The sequence below is a fragment of the Astyanax mexicanus genome, chromosome 25 (genome assembly GCF_023375975.1).
Source record: "Astyanax mexicanus isolate ESR-SI-001 chromosome 25, AstMex3_surface, whole genome shotgun sequence".
Lineage (NCBI taxonomy): Eukaryota > Metazoa > Chordata > Actinopteri > Characiformes > Acestrorhamphidae > Astyanax > Astyanax mexicanus.
The window spans coordinates 24,360,575-24,381,511 of record NC_064432.1 but is presented as its reverse complement, the minus strand read 5'-3'; the positions used below and the strand labels follow the sequence as shown (position 1 = coordinate 24,381,511).

At 37.5% G+C, this 20,937-nt stretch overlaps 1 protein-coding gene across 4 annotated transcripts in view; it reads left to right on the top strand.

Moving 5' to 3' along the window:
* The window catches only part of LOC103037411 (collagen alpha-1(XIX) chain), a 199,858-nt gene that overhangs the window by 148,016 nt on the left and 30,905 nt on the right, over positions 1 to 20,937 (top strand). For all 4 annotated transcript variants that reach the window (XM_049472167.1, XM_049472166.1, XM_049472164.1 and 1 more), the window contains 14 exons: positions 201 to 305; positions 2,869 to 2,922; positions 5,460 to 5,513; positions 5,596 to 5,649; positions 6,608 to 6,661; positions 8,926 to 8,970; positions 9,426 to 9,476; positions 10,477 to 10,521; positions 12,411 to 12,437; positions 15,300 to 15,353; positions 16,266 to 16,310; positions 16,862 to 16,906; positions 17,025 to 17,087; positions 18,272 to 18,307. In XM_049472167.1, the coding sequence (XP_049328124.1) occupies positions 201 to 305; positions 2,869 to 2,922; positions 5,460 to 5,513; positions 5,596 to 5,649; positions 6,608 to 6,661; positions 8,926 to 8,970; positions 9,426 to 9,476; positions 10,477 to 10,521; positions 12,411 to 12,437; positions 15,300 to 15,353; positions 16,266 to 16,310; positions 16,862 to 16,906; positions 17,025 to 17,087; positions 18,272 to 18,307 (732 nt within the window). The remainder of the gene's footprint in view (positions 1 to 200; positions 306 to 2,868; positions 2,923 to 5,459; positions 5,514 to 5,595; positions 5,650 to 6,607; positions 6,662 to 8,925; positions 8,971 to 9,425; positions 9,477 to 10,476; positions 10,522 to 12,410; positions 12,438 to 15,299; positions 15,354 to 16,265; positions 16,311 to 16,861; positions 16,907 to 17,024; positions 17,088 to 18,271; positions 18,308 to 20,937) is intronic.

Genomic DNA, 20,937 nt, shown 5'->3' with positions numbered 1-20,937 from the left:
ATTCCATGTCCGAATACCCTGATTAAAAATGTGTGGGATGCTATTGGACACTTAGTCAACTTTTATCTCGCCTGTAAAAAACAAAAAAACACAGCAATCCAGTAAAATTATTTTTAAAGATTTGATTTTAGTCGTTTTTTTTTGTTTTTTTTTTTGTTTTAGCAGAGTGAAATGTTAATCCAGTGTGTTTGTATCTACAGAACGCCTGCAGTGTGTGTCAGACCCGAGTACCGGGACTGCCGGGTCAGAAAGGAGAGAAAGGAGCTTTTGGGCCGCCTGGTCTGGAGGGAATGCAAGGAGAGAAAGTAAGAGAACTTAGAACATATTTGAGCTTTTAATTCAGCACTTATTAGCTTTTAATCTAATCTTCTCCTTTATCTCACTGAGCCATCAACTTCTTCAAGAACTAATAACTGGTTGTAAGACGAAGAGTTCTAAACAATGAGCAGCTTTTAAAGTTAAGAAGTTTAACAGTGAATTATTTTTTAAGAAGAGAATTTCTGTACAATAAACTACTTCTTAAAACAAAAAGTACCAATTAGTGAACTTCTTCTGAAATTAAGTTAAGAGCATTTAACTTCTCTTTATATAAGAATTTCCAGTAATAAAAGTGAACAATGAAGACCCAAATAATTAACTTAAAAAAAAAATTCTGAACTATAAACAAAATTTTAAAATAAGTTCTTTACAGTGAATTATTTTTTAAGAAGAGGAATTCTGTACAATTAACTTTATCTTTAGACGAGAGGCTCCAAACAATTAACTCAAATGACTTCAAAGGATTAAACGTTCCAAACGACGAAGTTCTTAAGTCATAAAGTTTTAAACAATTAACTTCTGTTTATGTGTGATTTCCAAATACTGAAAGTTTGAACAATTAAGATTCAAACAATGAACAACTTTTTAGACATAGAAGTTCTGAAAAATGGCTAAAATAAGTCTTAAACAGACAAACTTCCTAAATTCTAAACAGGTATCTTCTGTTTATATAAGAATTTCCAATTAGTGAACTTTTTAAAACAAGAAGTTCTGAACAATGAACACCTTCTTAAAGTAAGTTCTAAACAGTGAATTACTTTTTAGGAATAGAAATTCTGAACAATTAACTTCTGTTTGTGAGATTTCCCAATACTGAAAGTTTCATACAATGAAGATCCGAACAAGGACCTTTTAAGACAAGAAATTCTAAACTTCTGAACAGTTGATTATTTTTTTAAGATGAGAAATTCTATGCATTTAACTTCTTATGATGAAAAGTTTAGAACAATGAACTTCTTAAGTCATTAAGTTAAAAAAACAGCTTTTTAGCACAAGTTTCTAACAATCGACAGCTTCTTAAAATAAGTTCTAAATAGTGATTTTAGAACAGAAGAGAAGATACAAAAAGATTCTGAACAATAAAATTCTTCTTAAGATGATCATTTCCAAACAATAACCTACAATAACTTCTTTTTAAGACAGACAATTCCAAAGAATGAGCTGCTTCTTAGGATCTGATCGCTTCTTCCTATAATGAGAAGTTTTAAAATAACAATGAGATCTTCTTTTGCAGTGAACTTTTTTTTTTTTTTTGCACTTATTAAGATGAAAACTCTTCTCTATTAGCTTCCCAAGATGAGAAGTTCCAACCAATGAGCTTCTAATGCAGAAAGCTCTTCGTCTTAAAATGAGACGTTTAAAAGCGTGAAAAAGGACGATTTTTAATGATAAACTTGTTGAACCTGGAAGATCAGAGCAATAACGTCTTGGGGAATAATGAACAACTTCTTAACTTCTCTCTTGAACAATAAACTCGAGTGACTTTTTCTAAAGACGAGACGATCTGAAGTTTTAAAGTTAGAAACAGATGAAAACTTCTTCTTCCTGTATAAAGTCTGTTATTTGAAGTCTGTGTTCATGAGCCGCTCTGTGTGATGATTTATCTCACCTGTATGAGGAGGAGGTGTTCTGAGTTCAGTGCTGTTGTGAAGGTGGTGAACATCAGATGGACACGTCACACCTCCTACATCCCTCCAGCCTTCAGCCTCCTCAATCCCTCCATCCAGAAAAAGAATACGTAGAGTCGTTTAGAAGTTACACTTTTGCTTTTGCTACAATCATTGCTTTTGCAATCCATTGATTGGCTACCAAGCAAGACGATACCTACTGCCAATAGAGTTCCTGATGGAGCTCCATCAATCGCCTTTGGGGTTGGGATTGAGTTTGAGTTATTGGAGTCCATCCAACATCCTGACCTCACTGATACAATCAAATCCTGACAGCCATGCTCCAAAAAATCTAGAAGAAAGCATTTCTGGACGTTTACTCCAACAGATTTAAAAAATATATATTAATAATGGACAGATGTCCCAATACTGTCCCAATTCTGTCCCAATAATGGTTCTCTGAGTGATGCTACAGAAGAACCTCTTATGGTTTCAAGAAGAACCATATCCTATATGAGCTAAAATTGTCCCTAAAAGTAAAAGTAAAAAGTATTCATACCCCTTGAATTTTTTCCACGTTTTGTCACTTTACAACCACAAACTTAAATGTATTTTATTGAACTGGTAAAGACAAACCCCAAAGCACTTACAGTTTTAATTGCAGAGAATGGTGGCTCTGCTAAGTATTGATATGGGGTGTGAATACTTTTGCACGTCACGTAAAAAAAAAATTGAAAAGCATTTTCATTCCACTTCACACTTATGCAATACTTGGTTTGTGTTGGTTTGTCACTTAAAATCTCAATAAAAGACATTTAAGTGACAAAATGTGGAAAATGTCAAGGGGTATGAATACTTTTGCAAGCCACTGTTTAATGTAATAAAGGTTTACACAAGCTCTAGGCAGCTGAACATGATATTGTTTGGTTTTGTTTTTTAACAGGGTGATCAAGGCCTGAGAGGTCCCATTGGCAATCCCGGGAAGGAAGGCCCCAAGGTAAAAACCTTTAATTATTGGTGTTTTATCAAGAAATAAACCAAAAACAACCTGAATGTACAAAATCCCAAATAATAATTCATATTTTGTCAAGTTATATTGCTTAAAACAAAAGAAGTAAGACACTTTTAGTAGAAGAAAAAGGCTGAAAACTATGCATTTGACTGAAAACATTAGAAGTTGAATGCATCATACCTAAAAGTATGCTAAAGCTGCCCTAGCCAACCGTAAGTGCTACCTTTTAGACTAAAAAGTGTCAGAGCAAAGATTCATTTTCTGCAAATAAATGCTCAAAATGACAATGTTGGTTGTCAGTGGTTTATAGAATAAAACAAAAATGTTAATTTTACATGAATGGGCCAATAGAAATTCTCCCAAAAATTTCCTGAAATAATCTCTTTACATTGCCTTCCATTGAAAGTTAAGAAGGTTTTATCTCTCTCCTGTAAAGTTATATATGTACTGGTGCATCTCAAAAACAAAATAAAATATCATTGAAAAGTTGTTTTCTTTCAGTGATTCAGTTCAAAATATGAAACTCATATATTATATAGCTGTATTAAACACAGAGTGATCTATTTTAAAAGTTTATTTCTTTTATTGTTGATGATTATCAAAAAATTTACAGCACTTCATGCTTCCCTCTGCTGACAACTTTTATAGGATGCAGATTTCATTTTCCAGCAGGACTTGGCACACTGCCCACACTGCCAAAAGTACCAATAGGTTTTATATAATATTCTAATTTTCTGAGGCACTGATTTTTGGCTGATTTTTTTCATTGGCTGTAAGGTATATATATTATATACATCTATATAATATGGGTTTCACATTTTATATTTAATAACTGAAATAAAATAAATTTTTGACATATACATCATTAGGAACAGCATGGCAGTTCATTCCTGTGTTATTTGTGCGAATAACACATCAGTGTTTATATATATATATATATATATATATATATATATATATATATATATGATTTACCCAGTAATTCAGAGATAAGAGACAAATGATTAGAATTTGTCTATGGAGGAAAAACACCACCAGCCAAGTACAATTGAGATAGGTAGGTGTATGTTTAGAACAGTTCTGTTTACACTAGTTAAAAATAAAAATCTACCCCGGAGTGGATTTTTACTTTCTGTACCTGCACTACCCACCTCTGTGTGTAAGTAACTATAGGTTTAAATAGGATCTCCGGTGGATTTGGTGTTTTACAGAGACTCTAAGACTAGGTCAGTGGCTGAACTGCACTTAGCAGGGTATTATTACACATGTTGTAAAGTAACATTTGACATTGCAAAGACTGTTATTAGTGTAAAAATGTTGCAGTGCTGTTAGCCAATCAGAGGCGATTTTTGTTTGCAGGTATGAATATTCATGAACCGAGCCGAAATACTATTGTTTCTCCCCCTCCACTCCTTCACCAGACTAAAGCAGTGTTATACCAGATCACCAGAGTACTTTTTTTCACAAAAAAACAGCTCACATGGCATTCATTCATACTAGAAACACAACTAGACTTTTTAAAATGAATAAAAAAATTATGGAGGCCTTTAAGGTCTTAATGTTATGGCGTAAATATGTTTCAAATGAAAGCAGCAACCCGGCTTTCAAACCCCCAAACAAAACAGAACAAAACAGTCTACAACTTCTCACTTCCATCTCCCATTAGATAAAACCCCTGCCCGCATTCTCCACCAATGTTGCGCTCCATTACGATTATGTGTGCAGTTATGTTATGAATAGATGTTTTTCAGATCTGCTGCGTGGCCTTTAATATTAACGAAATATTTAGCTCTGAGCAGCTGAAATCAGCTCCTGTTGCCATGGAAGCAGAGAGATGTGGTGCCTGCGCTGCAAAAGTTGCCTCTATTAGAAGACTGGTCACGTAGTGCGCTTATTATGAGGGATAATTCAGGAAGGGAGATGTGGGGATCCTCATGTAGGTCATATGTTAACCTGGTGGGGGAGGTTAGCATATTAGTTATATATATATATATAGATATATATAGATATATATATATATATATATATATATATATATATATATATATATATATATATATATATATATAAGCATTTATATGTATAAATGTGCACACAACATAACTTTAAAATAAATTTTATTATTAAGCATAGTGTCTTGTACATTGACCTAATTGCAAAAGTAAGATATGTAATTAAAACATTAATAAAAACTACTTAGAACACTGAAAACATAGCATTTGTTATTTGTCCCCACTCTCTAACTATAAACTTTACCATGAAATATAATTATTAAAATCCTTCAGAGATGTATTTATAAATAAATCCACAATATTTAAGTAAAAAAATACACATTTTAGTTGTGTTCCAGTTTTTTTTTTTTTCCACACTTTTTTTTTAAACATCTGGAACATTCTACAACATGAAGTCACATCTACAACAGGAAGTGGCATCATCAGCTGCTTCTTCTGAAGATCATGAATAGTCAAATATATGTGTTGATTTATATATATATGATTTTGAAATTGTGATATATATTGCAGGGGGTGAAGGGAGAGAGAGGGTTCCCTGGGCCGATCGGGGATAAAGGTGATGAGGTGAGTCTGAGAGAAACATTTACTTTATAAAGTTCATATATATTTATTGTTATATATTTAATGGTGGGATTTTTCATCCCAGGGTCCTCCTGGAGTGCCTGGATTCCCTGGAGCTGCAGGAAGAACCGGTGCTTCTGTAAGTACATTTCATATCTAGAGCTTAAATAATTATTAATATACAATATATATATATTTCCAAAAGTACTATATGTGGATACTGTTAACTGTTTAAAAAAAAGTAGAAAAAAGAAATCAAGCTATATAGCTATAAGCATTATAATAAATATATTATAATGGTTTAATGTTGTAAAAAGTCTATTGAACCGTATTTTTCGCACTGTAAGGCGCACCAGATTAAAAGATGCATTATGCAACACTAGTAAGGAACAGGGGTGTCGCCATGTTTTCCTTCTAATTCAGCAGATCTCGCCAATGGAGGGTGGTGGGGTAACTAAGTTAAGTAGAGCTAAGTTAAGTAAACAAAACTGTAATTGTTAAAAAACTATTTTCTTTTAAAGTCGCTGAAAACGAGTGCTGGATGTTAATCCACATAGATTTCTGTCCTGAAAATGTTTATTTACAGTAAGATTAGATTTCCAGATTTCCACTAAGGCTGGGTGCAGCAGCGTTAGCATTAGAGCAAGCCGTAGTTAGCGCTTGTAAATGCTGCCAGACAGCGCTAAACTGAGGAACCGTGAGTATTCATAAGATGCACTGGATTAAAAGACGCATTTTCGATTTTTGGGAATATGACAGGATTTTAAGTGCGACGTTTAGTGTGAAAAATACGGTACTCGTTTTAAGAGATTGTATCTTTGGAAAGTATAATTTTTTGTTGTTACATGCATAAAATCCCAAATTATTCATATTTTGTCAAGTTCCATTGCTTAAAACACGAGATAGAAGACACTTTCAGTAGATTAAAAAGATAAAGCTGCCCTAGTCAACCATAAGTGCTGGTTTTTAGTCTAAAAAGTGTTTATTTGTTCTGCAAATAAATGCTCTAAATTACAACTTTTATTTTTTTTTTTGGAATTTGATAGAAATGTTGTCAATAGTTTATAGAATAAAAAGTATCTTAAAATTAATTCCAGGGCCCCATTGGCAGACCTGGACCCTCTGGCCCTGCAGGACCAAAGGGTGAACGGGTAAGTAGTCCTGTTAATTTATACTTTCTTGATGACCTCATATCACTAAATATGTTTACTGGAAAAAACATAAAAAAGCAAAATCAGGTTGACTTGAAATTGGAACAAATAACAATAAGATTTTACGCAACATCCACTTAGCAATACCTTAGCAACCAACACATTTGCATAGTAACCACCAAGCAAAACATTACCAGTCCGCACCTTTACTATAAACTCTTTAACAACCACCTAATAAGACCATAGCAACCAACATCTGTACCAAAGCAACACCACTTAACAAACCCTTACCAAGCAACACTATTACTATAGTAGCACCCTCCTAACCACCTAACCACCTAACACTGTAGCAACCATCAACACCTGTATAGCAACCACCTACCAACTCTTTAACGACCACCTAACAAAATCATAGCAACCATCACCTGTACCAAAGGAACACTGTTGGAACCACTTAGCAACCGAGCAACACCATTACTATAGTATTGCCTTCCTATCAACCACCTAGCAACCAATTAGCAACACCTTAGCAACAATTTTACTGATAAAGCAACTATCAAGCAAACACCTTTACTGTTACAACTCTTAGTAACTGCCTAACAACTCCTAAGCAACCCGTGCCTGCCCCGTAGTAACTTTTATCAGCTTCTTTGCCACATCTAAGCACCACCCTGCAACACCTTAGCAAACAATGCATTGGCATATTAACCACAAACCAACATCTTTAGTGAAGCAACTCCTTAGCAACCACCTAACAAGACCTAGTAAGTGTGTTTTGAATTGATGGAGGGGTTTTAGAGCTGAAGTGTTCGGTACTGGTTTGTATTCTGAGCAGCTCAGTAGCGCTATCTCCTCCAGCCGAGGATAAAACACACTGGAGTAATGATGCTCTCGCGCCGGAGACACCGCTGCCTCTCACAAACCGGATCAGCTCTCACGCCTGGCAGACTCTCGCTTTAAAGAACCGAGGAGCATCCTTTTACCTGCACCCCCCGCCCCGCGGGACACTCGGACCCTCAGAGCCGCGGTGGGGAGGCTCATCGGGATGTAGCAACACCTTATCAACCATCTCGCAATTCTTTGACTACCAACACCTTTACTACAGCAACAGCTTATTAACCACCTTGCAACTCCTTAGCAGCCACCTTTCAACTGCTTCCCAGCCAATACCTTTACTACAGCAACACCTTATTAACCACCTTGCAACTCCTTAGCAACCACCTTTCAACTGCTTCCCAGCCAATACCTTTACTACAGCAACACCTTATCAACCACCTAGCAATTTCTTAGCAGTCAACACCTGTACCAGCCTCCTAGAAACTCCTTAGCAGCCAACACCTTTACTGCAGCAACACCTTATCAACCACCTTGCAATTTCTTAGCAGCCAACACCTGTACCAGCCTCTTAAAACTTCTTAGCAACCAAAACATTTTTACTACAGCAACACCTTATCAGCCAACTCAGAATTCTTTAACCACTAACACCTGGACAACAGCAACACCTTAGCAGTCTCCTAGCAACACCTTAGCAGCCAAAACATTTTTACTGCAGCAATACCTTATCGACCACCTCGCAATTATTTAAACACTAACACCTGTTCAACAGCAACACCTTATCAACCACCTAGCAATTTCTTAGCAGCCAACACCTGTACCAGCCTCCTAGAACTTCTTAGCAGCCGACATATTTACTATAGCAGCACCTTATTGACCACCTTGCAATTCTTTAACCACCAACATCTGGACAACAGCAACACCTTAGCAGTCTCCTAGCAACACCTTAGCAGCCAAAACATTTTTACTGCAGCAACACCTTATCGACCACCTCACAATTCTTTAACCAATAACACCTGTTCAACAGCAACACCTTATCAACCACCTTGCACTTTCATAGCAGCCAACACCTGTACCAGCCTCCTAGAACTTCTTAGCAGCCAACATATTTACTATAGCAGCACCTTATTAACCACCTCGCAATTATTTAAACACTAACACCTGGACAACAGCAACACCTTATAAAACCCGTTCTAGCAATCTAGCAACTCCCTAGCAGCCAACTCCTGTACCACAGCAACTCCTTATTAACCATCTAGCAATTCTTTAGCCACCAACACCTGTACCACAGCAACACCTTATCAACCACCTATAACTCTGTGTTTGTAGTGATGTGATAATGCAGAGTAAATGTAGATAATGTATTTTGCACACTGGCTTGTAAGAAATGTAAACTCTAAACTGTATATGTGTATTTATGTGTTTTCTAGGGCAGTGAGGGACCACAGGGACAGCCTGGACTTCCTGGACCTCCCGTAAGTTTGATTGGAGCTTGAGATTGCATGTCTTTGCTTAGTCCCGCCCATTAAAGGAAGAGCAAGAGTTTCCTCTTGTTGCACAGGATACGTTTTTGGCCTTAGAGACTGAAAATTGACGTTCAAAAACACTAAAAACTCGATATTTCTCCTGCGTTTCTCCCGGATCGATATATGTTGGTGCGCGATATGTTTCTGTTCTGATATATTTCATCACTTCCTCTGTGAGGTAATCCGACCTCGTGTTCTACACGGAGTTAAGTCAATGGGCGTTTTTATTATCTTTTAATATATATTTTTTAATAGTTTTTTCATATTAGGTGATGTTGGTGGTATTGATCTTCAGCACGTCCTTAAAACATCTTTCTACAGAAGGACGAGAGGACGAGGTGTTTGATGATGTGATTGGCCGAGGCGAGGCGAGGCTCTAACTGTAATTATTATTGTGTTTGCAGGGAGCTCCCTACGTGGAGGGGAACGGGATGAGCAGTCTCTACAAGCTTCAGGTAGAAGATTTATCTCTTTTATCTCTTTTTATCTCTTTATTTTTTGCTTTTATCTCTCTTTTTAAAGGATATAGTCATATAGATCAAAATAGAGTCAGTTATAAAGCTGTGTTATCCTGCCATTTATAGTTGTTATTTGGTTGAAAGTGCTTTTTTATGTTAATATTATTGTCAAATTACATACATATGATTTAGAAACATTCCTTCAATAATTTAAAATATTCAATTTTCACAAATAATTTCAAGTGACAAAAACTTTTATAAGGTAAATAATTAATTTGTTTGAATGATGTCTTTGTTGGTATTTTAATTTCAGAGCACACAACAAATTACTTAAGATTAATTACATAAATAGATTAAAGTGAACCTTAAAAAAGTACAAATTAGCTTTATTTTTTTTATTATTATTATTATAATTTTTTAATTGGACAAACTCGTACTGTTCGATAATACAGTTTATGTTTTTCTTAGCAAGAAGAATCCGTTAATTGAAAGTGTTTTAATTTTGTTAGTTTTTTTGAAAATGTATTGTAATTTTGAATATTTTTACAAATTAAAATGTCATGCTTTTTTAAAAAGGGATATGGACTAGCACAATTATTTTTTAGGCAATATATAATCTAAACTAAACTACTTTAGACCATATTTGTACATACATACATACATACGTATATATATATATATATATATACGTATGTATATATGTGTCCTCTTTCCGAGTTCTTGAAGCTGGAGCGTTGAATCATTCTGTTTGATGCTAAAGCTCACCGTTAAACATTTACTCGGCACATTATTAATATAGTTTTATTGATAAAGCATCAAAACTACCCTGAGATAATAACTGTATATATAATTAAAAGAAGAAGGCTCTAGTCTGTTTGGCAGGCCTAAACCACAGTTTAATCCTGATTAAAATACATATTATTTCTGTGATAGATTTTGCAATGCGTTTTTAAGCTAAATGTGATGCTAATATTGGATGAATTCTGCTGTTTTACAGAATGGAGGGGCGAGTATAGGCCAGCCAGGACCACCCGGACCACCGGTATGTATTATATAAACACTAGGGTCTGTTTTTAAACTAAGAGCAGGATGTTTTAGCGTGTTGGGAAGCTGTGTCTCACTGAAGAGGCTTCATAAGTACAGACTCAGGTGCTGGAGGACAGCTGATTAAAATGCAGAGCGGTTCTGAACACCATCAGTGTGTCTCAGCCAATTAGCTCATCAGGGCTCATCTCTCCTCATCTGTCCCCGTCTGTAATGTGCTCTTACTCTGAGTGAAGAGACCCGGCAGACGAGACCACCCAGAAGCCCTGCTAAACCCTTATCTACAACTTTTACAGAGTTTAGTTCAGCACTGGTTCCGTACGTGCACAAAGACCTGAGGGTGACCTGCCTACAAACTTAAGGCTAATATATACAGTGTAGGGGTGTATTGGTACGTATATTCTTTACGAATCGTCACGGTTTGGTTCACGTAAACGCACGCAGAGCACACGACCCGAAAGCACACACAGAAACGCAGATCATTCAAACTGTCCTCACGCCATCACTGCGCTGCCATAGGAAATGAGTGATCGCCTGTTGCTTTCCAGTGTGAACGCAGGGTTAGGCGCTCGTATGGTCTCTTTTTTTTAATCTCGCTTGCTCTCTCTCTCTTTCTCTCTCTCTGTCTCTCTTTCGCTCTTGCCTTCTGTCTGTCCATCTGTCTGTCTCTCTCACTCGCACCGTCTTTCTGTCTCTCTCTCTTTCGTTCGCACCGTCTGTCTTTCAGTCTGTCTGTTTCTCTCTTTCGCTCACTCCGTCTGTCTCTCTCTTTCTCTCTCTTTCGCATGCGCCGTCTGTCTGTCCCTCTCTTTCTCTCTTTTGCTTGTGCCGTCTGTCTCTCTCTTTCTCTTTCGTTCGCACCATCTGTCTGTCTGTCTGTCTCTCTCTTTCGCTCACACGGTCTGTCTGTCTCTCTCTTTCTCTTGCACTGTCTGTCTGTCTCTCTGTCACGCTCTTTCACTCACGCCTCCTGTCTGTCTGTCTCTTTTACTCACTCACACGGTCTGTCTCTTTCGCTTGCACTGCCTGCCTGTCTGTCTATCTCTCTCACTCTCACCATCTGTCTCTCTCTCTTTCGCTTTCACTGTCTGTCTATCTCTCTTACTCCCACCATCTGTCTATCTGTCTCTTTCTTTTGTTCGCACCGTCTTTCTGTCTGTCTGTCTCTCTCTTTCTCTCGGACTGTCTGTCTGTTTCTCTGTCTCTCCATTTCACTCTCTTTCTCTTTCACTCGCGCGTTTGTCTGTCTGTCTGTCTATCTGTTTCTCTCTTTTGAACGCTCTATCTGTCTCTCTCTTTTGATCGCGCCATCTGTCTCTCTCTCTCTCTCTCTCTCTCGCTCTGTTCTATAGTGTTGGGTATGATGCTATACTCGTATCGGTGGCTCGTACCTGGCTAGTACAGGTGTATTAGAACATCATGCTGGGCTTTAAATGCAGAAACCGTCGCTGTGGGCGTGTCTGAATAAGGTGAATGTGAAGTGCTGGGGTTGATATCAGTATAAGATGATTTTAGTCAGTGTGTGTGTGTGTGTGTGTGTGATAGTGAGCTGAGTGTGAGAGAGCAGGTGATTGTATGGAATGAAATCACAGCTCTTATGGGTCAGTGTATCGCTGTATTAAAATGCTGCTAAAGCTCATGCTAATGCTCTTACATTACTCTGCGTGTAGACCGCGAGTGTATTAGATGTGTGTATAGATACATAAGGGCTACTCCGCTGCTGTGTTCAAGTGCCATCCATTTGTATGCTAATGACCTCGGCCATAGAAATATTTTCAGTGTATTTGCATAATTGTTTAATAATGTAAAGTGATGTATGAGAATATTGTATATTAAATCAGTGAGGTCTCAGCTCTAACCACACGGCTTTACTCTCATTCTCCTCAGGGGCTGAAGGGGGATGAAGGAAGAGTGGTAAGTTAATGATTTTATTTTTATATAGTTTTTTGCTGTTTTCTATCTTTTTCTATCTGGACCAGTCCAAAAAGACAACACCTAGTTTTAGGAAATTTAGAAAACATTTGGTAATTTATTGTGGTCCAAACGTATCAGTCAATCCATCCATCCTTCCTTTATCCTGCCATCCTCTAATCAATCCCTCCATCAACCCACCCATCAAACCTTTAATCCATTTATCCATTAATCCATCCATCCATCCATCAATCAATCCACCTGTTCACCCATCTGAGTCCATCTATCTTTCATTCTGTCTATCAGTCCATCAATCTGTATATCCATCAGTCCATCAATCAATCTTTCCCTAAATCCATCCATCAGTCAGTCCATCCATCCATCAATCATTCCATCAATCCATTTATCCATTAGTCCATCCATTCCTCATCCATCAATCCAGCCATCCATTAACCAACCAATCAATCGGTCCATCCATCAATAAACCCCCATCCATACATCCATCCATCAGTCAATCAATCCATTTGCCAGAACTTCCATCAATCCATCCACCCTTCCATGCATCCATCAATAATGTATGCTTACATACTTCCATCCATTAATCCATCCATCCATCAGTTAACCAATCAGTCCACCAATTGATAGTCATTCATCCATCCAGTCATCAATCCATCGGTCCATCAATCTGTCTATCCATTGGTCCTTCAGTCTATCAATCCATGAGTTTATCAGTCTATATGTCTATCGGTCCATCAATCTATCAATCAATCAGTCCACCCATCAATAAACCCTTCTCTCCATCAATTAATCAATCAATCCATATGTCAATCCTTCCATCAATCCATCCATCCATCCATTGATCCATCCAATACTCATCCATCAATCCAGCCATCCATTCATTGCTCCGTCCAGCCAACCATCAATCCATCCATCTATCAATCAATCCATCCATCCATCCAGTTATCGATCTATTGGTCCGTCCATCCATCAGCATTGTAAAAGTGATATGTGATCTCAGTGGGATTAACTTGCTTAAATAAAGTCTAAATAAATAAATAAAATTACTTCTTCTCATAGGGATCAGGTTGGTTTGGATTGCTTTTTTTCCCTCAAATAAATAAAATTATCATTTAAAAAGTGTTTTTTATATTTGCTCAAGTAAATACTACATCTTTTTCTCTGAAATTAAAGTTGATTATACATGCGTTTTCCAGCTGATCTGGAACCTGTTGGCCACCCGGATATGGAAAGTGGATAGACCCTCACTTAGCGTACCCTTTTCTGCTCTATAATAGAAAGATCAGGCGCTCTGCCAAAACCCCGGCGCTACCCTTTATTCCAGCGCCAGTTCCTGTTCTCCTCAATGCGCTGATTGACCGTTCTGTAAATGACGCAGCTGCGTGAAATAATAAGACGTCGGGTGACAATAGCCACGCCGGTTTTGCGCCGGTGGAAAAGCCGTGGTCCCAGTTCTCGTGGGGGTGATTGTTGTACGCGTTTTTCTCGTTTTTTTCTCGTTTTTTGCTGCAGAGTGATTTTTCAGTGCCATGCTAATTTGACATTTGAATAAATAGTCCCAGCAGCCCCGGCGCTGAGCCACAATTGCCCCAATCCGTCTCGCAGCTGATCCCGCTCCCCGCCCGGCCGGCGGTGCTCCGTTATTCATGACAGTCTACACGTGTGACAATTACCTTCTCCATACGTCTCTGTCTCATCTATCAGCCCAGCCGAGCTTCAGAACCCAACCCGGGTCTCACACTCTGCAGGAGAACCAGCTTCCTCATTTCCTCCTGTAGCCCTAAAAACCTTCCAGAGTCTCTACTGAGAGCCCTTCAACCTCAAAAACCTACTGTAGCTTCAATTATTGAGTATATAGTACAAAAAAAAGAGGATAAATAAAAACATGTACTCCCAAAATTTCTCTCAAATTCTGAATAAAAATACAGGTGCATCTAAAAAAGTTAGATTATTATTGAAAAGTTGCTTTATTTCATTAATTAATTTCATTTTGTGGAACTCGTATTTATTTTATTGTTGATTGTTGTGGTTTACAGCCAATAAAAACCCCAAAAATCAGTGTCTCAGAAAATTAGAATATTATATAAGACCAATTGCTACTGGTGTCCTGCTGGAAAATGAAATTTTACGTTTCCTTTGGAAATGAAGGGATCAGAGTCTGGAGGAAGAGTGGAGAGACACACAGCCCAAACTGCTCGAGGTCTAGTGTGAAGTTTCCACCAATCATTGATTGCCTTATTTTAAGTCATTTTTAATTTTCAATTTAAATAAGCACAAAACTCACTCGTCTTATGTTCATACATATATATATACATATATGATTTTTGATTAAATATATATGATGAAATATATATATATATGATTTTTTTTAAATAACTAGTTTTAAGACTTTGCGGTTATAGCTTAAAAAAAAATCTTAGGAAGAAAAATAAGCTTCCCCCGTTTGCAGATTTTTTGGCCTAATATAAGCATACACAGCTCTGTAAAAAATGAAGAGAGCACTTCAGTTTCTGAATCAGTTTCTCTGGTTTTGCTATTTATAGGCTTATGTTTGAGTAAAATGAACATTGTTGAACATTGATTGATCATTTTAGAAGAAATCGTAAATTCACGTGTGTCCCAATACTTTTGTCTGTATAATAAAGTGTATCTCTCAAAGTTTCTCTCCAGCTTTAGTAACTGGATGTAAAGGCTTTAAACCGTGTGAATGGCTGTATTTGTGGGCGTGTTGTAGTTTATCTCTGTTTTCTCTGCTTTTGTCCAGAAACAATGCTGCGTATTGATCCAGCCAGTGTAGAACAGAACACAAACAGCGAGCCGAGATAAACTTTACTTTTCCTCTTCCAGGGAGAACCGGGTCCGATGGGTCTGCCAGGACTAGAAGGACTGCCAGGAGCGAAGGTAAAAAACAAGCCAAGACTTTTAATTCACCTCACTGAACACAGCTGCCCTCAGCAATCCAGCATCAGCGAGACTAGTGTTGGGTCCCGTGAGTTTTGCCCTGACCTGTGAGACAATTCTAGCTAAACCCAAAGATCAGTGTGTCCAAAAAATTAGATTATTATATAAGACCAATTGGTACTTTTGGTATGCAGTGTGGGCAGTGTGTACTGCTGGAAAATGAAATCCATGTTTCTATTAAGTTGTATCTATCTGTGTGCCTGCATCTATCTATCTATCTATCTATCGATCTATCTATCTATCGATCTATCGATCTATCGATCTATCTATCTATCTATCTGTCTATCTATCTATCTGTCTATCTATCTATCTATCTATCTATCTATCTATCTGTTTGTGTATTTGTCTATCTATCTATCTATCTATCTATCTATCTATCTATCTATCTATCTATCTATCTATCTATCTGTTTGTGTATTTGTCTATCTATCTATCTATCTATCTATCTATCTATCTATCTATCTATCTATCTATCTATCTATCTATCTATCTATCTATCTGTTTGTGTATTTGTCTATCTATCTATCTATCTATCTATCTATCTATCTATCTATCTATCTGTTTGTGTATTTGTCTATCTATCTATCTATCTATCTATCTATCTATCTATCTATCTATCTATCTATCTATCTATCTATCTATCTATCTATCGGTTTGTGTATTTGTCTATCTATCTATCTATCTATCTATCTATCTATCTATCTATCTATCTGTTACATCCAGGGTAAAAATACTAAACCCTTCAGTCACAAATTCTCTAATTAATTTATTGATTGATTTGTTGATTGATTGATTGATTGATTGATTGGTTGGTTGGTTGATTGATTAATTAATTAGTTGATTGTGTTGTAGGGAGACCCTGGTTTGCCTGGCCCACCTGGAATACCAGGCCCTGTTGTAAGTATTCATACTTTATTTAAAAATCTGAAATTAAAAGACGCTAAGTAGTCCAGCAGTCTAAATCGCTGCCACTATGATCGGGAGGTTGTTAGTTCGAATCCCAATTATGCAGCTTGCCATTAGCTGCCGGAGCCCTGAGAGAGCACAGTTGGCCTTGCTCTCTCTCTCTGGGTGGGTACAGTAGATGGCGCTCTTTCCCCTCATCACTCCTAGGGTGATGTGGATCAGCACAAGGCTGTATCTGTGAGCTGATGTATCAGAACCGAGTCGTTAGCGTTAGTGTTAGCGCTGGCTTCACATGTATCGGAGGAGGCATGTGCTAGTCTTCACTTCCTGGTGTTGGGGCATCACTAGTGATGTGGGAAATACAGCTGAGTAGCAGTTGAATGGGTAGCTAAATTGGGAGAAAACGGGATTTTTTTGTTTGTTTTTTAGTTAAAAATAGATTTTAAAAATCAGTTTTAAGATGTAATTGGATAACTGACACATCAAAAATTTATTTTAAATTTAATTTACATTCATTTAATTTGAGTTTTTGTGATTTGTAGGGAAAAACTGGTCCTCGTGGTGAATCTGGAACCCCTGGAGATCCGGTGAGATTTACTTTATCACTCGTATTATACAGTGAATTCTCAGTGCTGGAAGACAGGTATGATTCCACACTCAGCTTCTTCCTCTTCTCATCCTCCTCTCTTTCTTTTCTTTTCTCAGGGCGAGCGAGGACCTGTGGGAGAGACGGGCTTCCCCGGACCCGAGGGACCACCCGGTGCTCCGGTAAGGATTGATGTGCATGCCTTGTTGTGTTTTATACATATAAAACTGCACAGTCATATACAGCTCTATAAAAAATGAAGAGATCACTTCAGTTTCTGAATCAGTTTCTCTGATTTTGCTATTTATAGGTTTATGTTTGAGTAAATGAACATTGTTGTTTTATTCTATAAACTACAGACAGCATTTCTCCCAAATTCCAAATAAAAATATTCTCATTTAGAGCATTTATTTACAGAAAATGAGAAATGGCTGAAATAACAAAAATAATGCAAAGAAAACAAGTTCATATTCATAAAGTTTTAAGAGTTCAGAAATCAATATTTGGTGTAATAACCCTGTTGGTTTTTAATCACAGTTTTTTTTCATGCATCTTGGCATCATGTTCTCCTCCACCAGTCTTACACACTGCTTTTGGATAGCTTTATGCCTCAATTCAAGCAGTTCAGTTTGGTGGTTTGATGGTTTGTGATCATCCATCTTCCTCTTGATTATATTCCAGAGGCTTTCAATTTAGTAAAATCAAAGAAACTCGTAATTTTTAAGTCGCTTATGTTTTCCAGGGCTGTACATTAAATACAAAAATAAAACCTATTCAAATTAGTGCCCATTCCATCAGTAGAAAGCTTATTCAGATAAACTGGCGCCAATTCTACCAGTAGAAAGACAAATTAGTGTCAATTCCAACACCACCAGCGGAGAACACAAAATAGCATATCTGCTTTTTAATAGAACAACTTTGATTTTTAGTAAGCTTTCTATTAGTATAATGGGCTCTATTTTTTTTCTAAGCTTTTCTGATGGAATGGGCACTAATTTCTCAGCTGGGTAAGTTAAGCTAATCGTCAAGAAGGTATTCTAACTAACTAATCAGAGGTTTCCATTCAGAGCTGTGGACGGGTTGTGATAATGCCGTTTTGAGGAGCTTGTTGGTGGTTAAATAGATATGATATAATGTGAAACCATAGAATACTTTAATACTAATGTATAAAATGAAGGGACGTCCCTATAGAAGGATACTCAGTCTACTCTGATGTGCCAGGGTGCGGAAATTAGTGAGGTACCATTTAGCGTTTTATTAGCATAATGCTAACTGGCCTCCATAAACTGGTACTAATTACATGTTGTTATGTAATGAACAGTGATTGGCTGAGAATACTGATAGCTGTGTGTTTTGGTTTGTGCAGGGGAGACCTGGTAAAGATGGAATTCCTGGATATGAGGTAAGATTTGATCACCTGACTGCTTTATACTTAAAGCCGAGCCCATACTATTTCCCCTCATCACTCCTAGGGTGATGTGGATCAGCACAAGGCTGCGTCTGTGAGCTGATGCATCAGAACCAAGTCGCTGTGCTTTCCGCCGAGTGTTAGCGCTGGCTTCACATGTATCGGAGGAGGCATGTGCTAGTCTTCACTTCCTGTCATCAGGAAGATGGGGCCCAAAAAAATCCAGCCCAACTCTACCTGAGCCCATGAACAATTTTTTTTTTTTTTTTACTAAGTAGAAACCAGTGGTGTGCAGTGAGGCCCTTCTAACCCTGACAATAGTAAATCATGTAAATCATTACATAATATTTAATCAGGAAATATATATATTATAGTTATTGTAAACTATAAGCATATATTTTATAATTTAACTAAAATAAAAAACAGCAACTAATTCAAAGCATTAGTCTTTTTTTTTAGTGTTTTTCAGTTGCGACAGGACTCTTATCTGATTGACAGCTGTTCTAACCAATCAAAACTGCTTTTTGAAAACAGCTTCTGGCCTCTTTAGTGTCTGCATGACCCTCCTGCTGATTTTTTGAAGGGCGTAGTAATGAGTCTGTTAGCAAAGTCATAGGACAATCTAACCAATCAGATTCATGGTTTTCACTCCGGGGGCGGGGCCATTGCTGTCTAGTTAGTTAGTTATAATTATAATGGAATTGCAATGGTAAATGAGACAGATATTGTCTCACATCATATTAAAATATTAAAAAGCTGCTACCTCTTTAAAATAAGCCTATCTTTATAAAGGGTTTATAAATGGTTTACAATTAAAGCCTTAAAAATCATTAATAATCAGTTATAACACATACGTAGAAAGGGCAACAATACAGAAGGCTGTGGGTTCACTATTTGGCAAACAACAGGTCTTTGTTGCCCTTTCTACATATGTGTTATAACTGATTATTAGTGATTTTTAAGGCATTTACAACCTAATTAGTAACCATTAATAAACTAATTGTAAACCATTTATAAACCCTTTATAAAGGCAGTCTTATTTTAAAGTGGTACCAAAAAGCCTTTAATATGAGTAACTTAATCTCTCTGCTTGTATCTGTGTTTTATTATAGTATTACCGTGTGGAAATTGAGGCTGAGATCACAGAGATCTAACACAGGGCGATTTTTTTTTTTTTTTTTTTGTATAAAGTTTCACTTTTGGGTATTTTTGAGTGTTTCTCAGTGCAGACGTCTCTCTCTCTCCATCCTCCCTCCCTCTCTTCCCGCTCTCCTCCGTTCTGACGCACATGAAAGCATAGCGGATATTAGCCTTATACAGCTTTTAATGATGAGTTCTCCCCCTAATCATGCTGCTAATGCTCTCGGAAGGGGAGGGAAAGTTAGCCACAGAGGGCAATATTTAATGAATAATGCATTTTATCGCTAATTAAATGTTCCTATGCAAAACAGGAGGAAGTTAAAACCCACTCTGCTCACTAAAATCTGATGCTCTGTGAGGCTAAGCTCTGTTTTTGCAGATCACATAAAGCTTTAGAGAGTTTTTAACATTTATATAAACACATACGCGTGTTTATATTTGTATATATGTTGACTGATGAAAGTAAAAAACCTCTCTAATTACGCAGAAAGTTGATAGCTGGGATGAAATAAAGCGTTATATGTTTAATTCACTACGAACCACAACCAGCTTTCAGACCTCATATTGGCATCATGTTCTCCTCCACCAGTTTTACACACTGCTTTTGGATAACTTTATGCTGCTTTACTCCTGGTGTAAAATCAAGCAGTTCAGTTTGGTGGTTTGATGGCTTGTGATCATCCATCTTCCTCTTGATTATATTCCAGCCCTTGTGCTGGAGAAACTTTATCTGAAAACTTGTCCTTATAATCCTAATGTACTTCAATAGAGTGGCTTTACTGATCCCTAATACCTGACTGGTAGAATTCATACTTAAGGAGAACTGATGATCTTTGAGACAATGAAAGGATTTTAAGCGCGCCTCATAGTCTGAAAAATATGGTAAAAGGTACTGGTAGCATTTATAATGGTAATTGGCCTTCCGAATTGTGGAGAAAGTGGACAAATATTGCCCAAGAAATCGTTAACGTAATTATTGTGACAGGCCTGGGTAAATAAGTGGTAATTCCGTATACGTTTTGCATGTGTTTACGACCTTTATACAGTAAGTTGGGTATATTTACTCGTCTTTAGGTCTTAATGAGATAAACTCTGGAGGACACGTGGAGGATGAGTCAGGCGGTCGCTATAGGTGTCTGGGTTATTAGAGGAAGCTGGACTGTAGGGGCGACTTGGCATTATTTTCATATCCATCCGCGTCATCCTCCTCTCAAATGGCACGACTCTCGCGCCGCTTGCGGGGTTCAGGCGCTCTCATCAAGATCTCTCTCTCTCTCTCTCTCTCTCTCTCTCGCTTTTCTCTTTCACCCTCCCTCCCAGCCGGCCCTCCCTCTCCTCTCCTCCCTCCGTCCCTCCCTCGCACTCTTTCAGCAGTGCAACAGTGCCATCTAGCAGGTCAAAAAATCCCTCCGTCGCCAGTTCTCTCATTCTATCACTCTCTCGCTTTCCTCCTTCTCTCGTTTTCTCTCTCCCTCGGCGCTGCT